This window comes from Sinocyclocheilus rhinocerous, unplaced genomic scaffold, assembly GCF_001515625.1.
Source record: "Sinocyclocheilus rhinocerous isolate Xijiao unplaced genomic scaffold, SAMN03320098_v1.1 scaffold2637, whole genome shotgun sequence".
NCBI lineage: Eukaryota > Metazoa > Chordata > Actinopteri > Cypriniformes > Cyprinidae > Sinocyclocheilus > Sinocyclocheilus rhinocerous.
Genome location: NW_015641805.1, coordinates 135,155 through 142,789, shown reverse-complemented (window position 1 = coordinate 142,789; position 7,635 = coordinate 135,155). Strand labels below are relative to the sequence as shown.

At 38.8% G+C, this 7,635-nt stretch overlaps 1 protein-coding gene across 1 annotated transcript in view; it reads right to left on the bottom strand.

Moving 5' to 3' along the window:
• The window catches only part of LOC107755286 (centrosome-associated protein 350-like), a 34,980-nt gene that overhangs the window by 24,829 nt on the left and 2,516 nt on the right, over nucleotides 1-7,635 (bottom strand). Inside the window, exons 2-7 of the mRNA XM_016572034.1 lie at nucleotides 7,394-7,550; nucleotides 6,662-7,221; nucleotides 5,757-5,870; nucleotides 3,854-3,976; nucleotides 2,607-2,723; nucleotides 682-1,304 (exon numbers count right to left, since the gene is read on the bottom strand). Coding sequence (XP_016427520.1) covers nucleotides 682-1,304; nucleotides 2,607-2,723; nucleotides 3,854-3,976; nucleotides 5,757-5,870; nucleotides 6,662-7,221; nucleotides 7,394-7,550 — 1,694 coding nt within the window. The remainder of the gene's footprint in view (nucleotides 1-681; nucleotides 1,305-2,606; nucleotides 2,724-3,853; nucleotides 3,977-5,756; nucleotides 5,871-6,661; nucleotides 7,222-7,393; nucleotides 7,551-7,635) is intronic.

Here is a 7,635-nt window from a genome sequence, read left to right as displayed (position 1 = left end):
AGAAAGTATTATGATGTTTGCCTTTCTGTCACTAATAATATGAAAGCAATCGTTATAATAATTTTTGTATACATTTTAATTATTTTGTTTAACAGTTCTTTCTGATTATTAGACAGATTTCTGTCCGTATTAAGACAGATCTATTAATGACAACAGCAAACAAGGAGAATGTGAACACTGTGCGCAGGCGCTGCCGCAGTCAAAATAAAAGTCCCGCCTCGAACACATCGGCCAAACAGAAAAACTTATCGGCTGATGCTGATATTTGAAAAATGCCAAATATCGGCCGAGGCGATATATCGGTCAACCACTAATTATTACTAAAGTTGAAAACATTTGTGCTCCTTAATATATTTGTGGAAACTGTGATACATTTTTTTGATGAATAGAAAGTTCAAAAGAACAGCCTTTATTTGAAACAGAAATCTTTTGTAACATTATAAATGTCTTTACTGTCACTTTTATTGTCACAATCAATTTAATTTAAAAAAAATGACTGATGACAAACTTGCTGGTGTACCTTAAAACTGTCAATTTAATATAATTACTTTTCTCAAAAACCACTCAAAATATTTGAGCATTTTTATTTAACAATATAATAAAATATAATAGCTGTATTATCTTAAATAATAAGTTCGACAAGATGTTTAACTGCAAAAATGCTGTTCAATAAAGGTTTACCTGCTGGACTATGTTTGTTATGGCACCGCCATTGATCTCTTCTCTGAGCTGAGTCTGCTCCAGCAGAAGTTTGGTGTATGTTTCCTGGAGCCGCTTCTTTATTGGACCTTCAGGTGTGACTGGGCCCTTGGTGGCCCCTGCTCGTTGTCTCCTGTAAAGCTCCTGTAGGCGTTTATTCTTGTTCTCTTCTTCCTCCCGCTGAGCCCTCCTCTCCTCTGCTTGCCGTTTTTTCCTTTCTTCTTGTTTTTGAGCAATATACAGTCGCACCGCTTCTGCGTCATAGTGCCGCTTCTTTGCCATGGGATGCTCAGGAGGATCTGCTCTCTTGGTAGTCTTGGCAGGACTGGCACTACGAGAAACTCTGGTTGAGGCATGGACTTTCGAGCGGGGCGCTTCTGCCCTCCTGCTGCTGTCCTCCTCCAGCTGCAGGTCATCTAGGATGCCACGGATGTCTGCTGAGAGAAGGTCTGTGCTGGGAGATTTTCTTCTATCACCCTCTGTTGATCTGGAAGGTCCAGCTGGCTCTTCTGGAAGAACGTGATTGCGAGGTCTTTCTGCACTAGTGGGCCTTGAACGCCGGCTACGCTCAAGACGAGGATCAGAGCTGGAACGGGGACCGGGTCCTGCAGGAAAAGATGGAGAGAGGCAAACAGGAAACCAAATTTATATTATTTGACACTTTGTTTTACAAATATTTCAATACGCCAAGAACATGAAAGAAGTTATATGAATTCCCACAATATATATATACTTAATGTTTATTAATGTATATAAATAAATAAATACACACACACATATATTATATATATATAAAATTTTTTAGTTTACTCGCCAGACTGATATACACATATATATATATATACACATACACATATATACACATACACATATATATATATACACATACACATATATATTATATATATATATATATATATATATATAGAGCATAAGTGGTGCGCAGGTGACCATGCACGACCAAAATAAAAAAAATGTGCTGGGTAAATAATTTTAGATCACTCATTTGCGCACCGACATGGTTGACAGCTGTTAATACACAATCACCGTTTTAGATCGACAAACTGTAATACTGTATAATATTTCCATTCTAAGAAAAAAACATAAATCGAGGCTACGCACTGCCGGTTTCAGAGCAAAATGCAAAACAAATTTCTAGGTGCTCTTATGAGAACGATCTGAGCTTCTTTTGTCCTCATTTGTAAGTCGCTTCGGATAAAATTATCTGCTAAATGATTAAATGTAAAAAAAAAAAAATACATATGTGTTTAAATCGAGCATTTAAAAAAATACATAAATAAGTCGACAAACAAAACACAACACTTTTACGTCACAGGCCTTGTATTTATGTCTGAACTGGAAAAACATCCCCTTCAGCAGTTGCTTGCATATAATGTTTAAATCAATACAGCATTGAGCATTTCCGTCTCTGCAGTCCAATAAATCAGTATCAGAGTGGCTGTATAAAGTCTGGGTCCAGCCCTGCGTGTGTGGAGGACAGCAGTACTGTGGAAGGAATCAGGTCGACTTGTGCAGTGAATCAGAAACACCCAGTCGAACCCTATTCATTATGGTCACTGGGCAGCAAAGTTTACCAATGCGGGGAGACTGTCTGAATCTTTATTTATTAATAGACCTGACACTTGGGCTACTAGCTTCTGGAACACTAGTGCTTTGCAACAAATGTAGTCTTTAATAACGGTTGGCAATAAACTAAACTAATTCAAAACACCTCAAGGACATAATTTGGTTGGGCATTCAAAATATGACAAGCCAAAAACCAAATAGCTCGAGACATTTAAGGCAAAATGAATATAGATATTTTAAGTTTTGTTTGTGGTTCGGTTTAACTTTAACGGTCAGCATGGTGATGGGAGCGAAGCCTGGCAAATATATCATCCTCTCACCTGTTCTCATCTGTGTCTCCGAGGACTTCACTCGAGGCTCTCTGTGTAACCGTGGCGGTGGCCCCAGCATCATCTTCACCAGCTTCTGCCCATCTCGCCACGATGACGTGCTGATTGCTATGGAGACAGGTTACGCAGATACCTTGAGACTACAGTTGGTCCATAATTAACTTGTACTTTTTTTTTTTTAAACAAGTGTGATTAAGGCAGAAAGGAAAGTATGACAAAAGTAACTAATAATAAAGAGACAGAATAGCTGCACTGAATCACATTCACACAGATGTTTAATTAATCCAACCCTCCTGGTAAAAATTATCTTTCTCCAGAGAAAACCACCCGCTCGCATTTAATGATAGCGGGAATGTAAAATTGACTGTATTTAATAAATGATTCTGGTCTTACTGTGCATGATTAATCTGTGCATGATATAAAAAACAAAAATGTTAGCAAGATCAAATTGTAATACATTTCTCACCCTCTGACAATTGACACAAACTGTCAATTCACGTTAATGTCTGTTTGCAGCAATGTTGAGATTAATTCAGTGTGTACTTGAATTGTCTTTTGCATTGCACACATTTGGAATGCATCAAATAAAATATAGTTTGTGCAGCTAGAAGCATATGCACTCACATACAAACCTATGTTTTACACCTTCTTAACTGAGTTAAACTAAGAGACACCATGAGAAATACTAAGTACTATTTCTGAAGTTAGGGGTGCACAGGATAAACTAGTTGAAGGGTGGAAGGAGTCCGATTTCACTTTTCCATCCTGTCGTGACTAGACTGACACCTCTCCAGCTGTCAGCAAGTCCACAGCGGTTTGAGCTGGGACACATCAAGCATTCCTGCGTCACTGTTGCCGCAGTTATCCTGTTAATCTGCATGCTACACATTCTAGAAATTTCTGTTGGGATAAGAGACTTAGCTTGTGCTTGCAGATGGACATTAACACACACGTCTGTTTCCAAAAATGTCTTGCAGAAAACAGGGCACAGTAACGCTGGCAGGTCAAGAGAGGCTCACACAGGGCTGCCAGCATGTGTGTGTGTGTTCAGCAGAGCATTTGCACATTTTCAGTTCAGATTGTGATCGTCATATGCAAAACTACAATTAAGCACTGTTATATGTGCATTCAGATGTTGAATTTCAATATCATTTGCTTAAATAAGCTCCAGCTGTTTGCTTGAGAAACACACAGAGTGTAAAAAAGACAGGATGACAAATGACAAAGAGAACTCAGACCTGGTTTAGTATTTGAGTCCGGTGCAGAGGAAGATCTGTGTACTTTCCTAACAGGTTTGGATGGTTTCTTCTCTTTCACCTTTTCTCGCTCTACAGGCCTCTGCTTTGGTTTTGTGCTCTCTGCTGTGAAGGACAGAGAGAGAAGATTAAATTGGTTGAGGATCAGGATTATTATCATTAACTGAAACTATTAAAAACATTTTATTTGAAATAAAACTGAAATAAAATGTCAACGATAGATGAGAAATTAGAAATGTTACATTGGCAACTAACTGAAAAATGTTTAAGTTGAAGTACTACAATTACTAAGAGGAAATATATGAAACTAAAACTGAAATAAAAATAAGTTAAACCTAAATAGTAATATTTGAATAAAATAAAAACACAAAAGCACAATCAAACCCTAAAATGAAACAACTTAAGCATAAAATTAAATGCTAATCCAAAATATAAATAAAAACTATATTATAAATAATACCAAAATTGCACTGCTGTTCATTACACTACACTCTTAAAGGGGTCATATGATGCTATTTTAAAGATCATTATTTTTATGCACCAAGAGCTTGTAACACTCCAAAGAGAAAGGAAAACTTGAAATCGCATCATATGACCCCTTTAACCATGCATAATGACCACACGACCGCCCATATTTACACATCAATAACTAATCAGTATTCATCAAATTGCCCGTTATAAGAGTAAAACAGGTAAAACTTCAATGATTCAATGAATATTCACAATATAAAATTAAATATTGTGAATTTTCAAAATTATATAATACACTTGTAATTGCCCTTAAGTGTCCTAAAGACCATCATTAAACTAATTTGACATCTAGTTGGTATGAGCACATTAAGACGTTGTCACACGTCGATTAACCGGTGGGAAAATTTCCTCACCGTCACAACCCTAAGACGGATGATTGATTCATTCTCGTAAATACGTTCAAACTACCCGTTTTAATCTGTTAATGTCAATTCAAAATATGGAACAGATTGAGTATGGAAAATGGACATCTAAAACAAAAATTAGATTTTTCTGTGAAGCAAGAATCCTTATATAATTATAAAACAACTAAAATGGACTGCTACAAATGTGTACCATATGACCTCTTTAATGACAGCAACTCAAATCTATAGTAGGCCAACAGGGATTAAGCAGCATTGTTATGCATATTATAAATGAGCTTGTTCCATAATGCTATTTTAAGGAATGGTTAAGCTAACTGATGCCATCCTTACAAATAACCTTGAAGAAAACTCCTAAGAACAGTCTGGGCTGACATGAAAACTGGTAACTACGGCTGTGGCAGTACGCCTGGAAACTCTGAGCCAATTAGGAGCATGTAAGTCATCGTCCAAGAGCGCTTTGGATTAAGCATACTTTTTGACCATACTTCAATCCGGTAGAAACACATGAATTCTGTAAGTTGTTTCATCTGCTTTGAGTGGCAGGTAAAACAGTGTTTTTGTCCTAATTCCTGTTCATTACTCATGCTTCCTGAGTCAGAGGGCAGTAAAACACATTTGAGCTCCAACACATAAATGGATAAACATTTTAATTCCATATAAATAAATAAATGCACAATTCACTACGCTGCAATTAGGCTGAAATCAAGAGGATGACTCAAATGTAAAACATATTTATAGCATCAGTGACTTAAGATGACAACCAATGAACTGTGTATGATCGAGATACTGTAACATTTTTTTGAGTACCTTAATTACACCACTCACGTAGTGTGAATGTGATGTTTCTTATAGCACAGGCTAAATACTGTGGCTACTCTGTTGTTGTATTGCTGTACTTCTTGTAATGTTTACATAAAGATATTACAATAATGTATACTTTTTTATTATATTATACTACATATTATAACATTCTGGAAAACTATGTATACCTGTAAGCTGTTTTGTCAGGTCTTTGTATATTTCCCTGCTTAAGTTCTGGAAGTCCTCCTCTGCCCACACTTTCCCATCAGGTGTGCGAATCTTAGTCTCACTGGTGTTGAAGCCTAAAAAACGAGAAAACACAGAAGTGAGCTTCCTCTCATTCGACAACCTCATAAAACCAAACAATCATTTATCCTAAGTATTTTCGAGTACAGCTATTACTGGGACGGCGCAACCTATGGTTAAGTGCCTCGCTCAAGCTCAATGGTGAAAGCCCTTTCGGGGTTTGAATCTAGGGCTGTGATGGTGGCAGGCTCTTCAATTGCACACACAAAGGCGCCGGCGCGCTGTAGCCTGTATCCTTTCATATCAAAGCACCCGATTTAACTCGTCAGCTCGTGTTTATTTTAGCACTTCAGTCAGTGAATACGCAGCCTGCAAAACACTAAAATAAATATCAAAGAAATAATACAGTTAAACAAAAAAGTAGCCTAAATAAAAAAGTTAAATACACCCTGTCTACAGGACGCGGCGCGACAAAATACTATAAAACTCATTATAATCAGTGATGCTACACTGAATGCAGCACGACATGACAAATCCCCGACAGTAAACTGCCTCGTTCTATTTATGAGGTACTGACACAGAGTTCAAATGTCCTGTGTAGACACTAGACAGACTCAACCTGTTGCGACGCGGTGGTGTCGCGTCCAGTGTAGACACGGTTCACTGCTCCGCTACTGTTATTACTCTTGTATACAAAACTTCGTATTATGCTTGTTAAAGAGTGCGTGACGTCACGTGCACTATCGCCGGTGGCAGTAGACAACCGCGGTGTCAAGCGACCACGCGTCACGGCGACCGTCACAGCCCTATTTGAATCTGCTACCTTTCCTCTCTGTAGTCAACTTACCTTTGTAAATGGGCGCTGGAGGGGCTGGGGCCACTTTCCGAACTTTAGCAGTAGGTACTGTGGTACTATGTGCTGCCGCTCCAATACCCACAGGTTGCTCCAAGTATCCCAGCAGCTTGTTTCTTTCTTCTGTCTCCTCCAAATGTTCCCTCTGTCTGCGGATTCTCTCTTTCAGCTTTTCTAGCTTTTCATCAGGTTGCCGACGCCGCATGTTCTCCAGCCTTATGGAAGCTGTGACTGAACCGGTGATGGATGTCAGGGAAGTCTGGGATGTCTCGGCCTGTAAATGTGTTCTGGGGATGACCTCTGAACCTAGTGGGGCTTGGTCAGGTTGGTGAATGGCGTTGAGAGCAGACAGGTCATTGAGGTAGCGTACAGATGTGCTGTCTACAGCTGAGGAATGTGGGGTGTCCAGGTCTGCAGTCTGCATGTCTCGGGTGTCACGCTGATAAACCAGCTGGCTTAGAGCAAAGTCAGCCTGAGGGAAGCCCACCTCTGTCGGTAACAAATGGACTTCTGGTTCAGAGTGAGCCTGGGACACTGGCAGCGGAGATGCTTCCCTATATTAAAAACAACAACAAAAAAGACAAGTCAGTTTAAAAATAAAATGTCAGTTTAAAGTGAAGAGCATAAGAGGATTTCCAAGAAAAAAACCTATAATCATTATTATTGCAGTTTCTGGTTGCAAATAAACACTTCTGCTTTAACGTATTAATTCTTTGCAGCTTTAACCTGTATGAAACGAGTGGTTCTCTGAACTCCACTGCACTGAGTTTCCTGGCGTTGCTGTCCAGAGTGCTATTCCTCAAGGGACTACGGGAACTTTTGTCTGGACTGCGTCGACTCCGTGTTCTGGACTTGGATCCACTTTCCTCTGCATGACGTCCATCTGTAGTAAATACATGGAAAACACGAAAACAATGGAAGAGGCAGAACTCAATGTTGTACTATTCCTAATTGTATTTATATATATA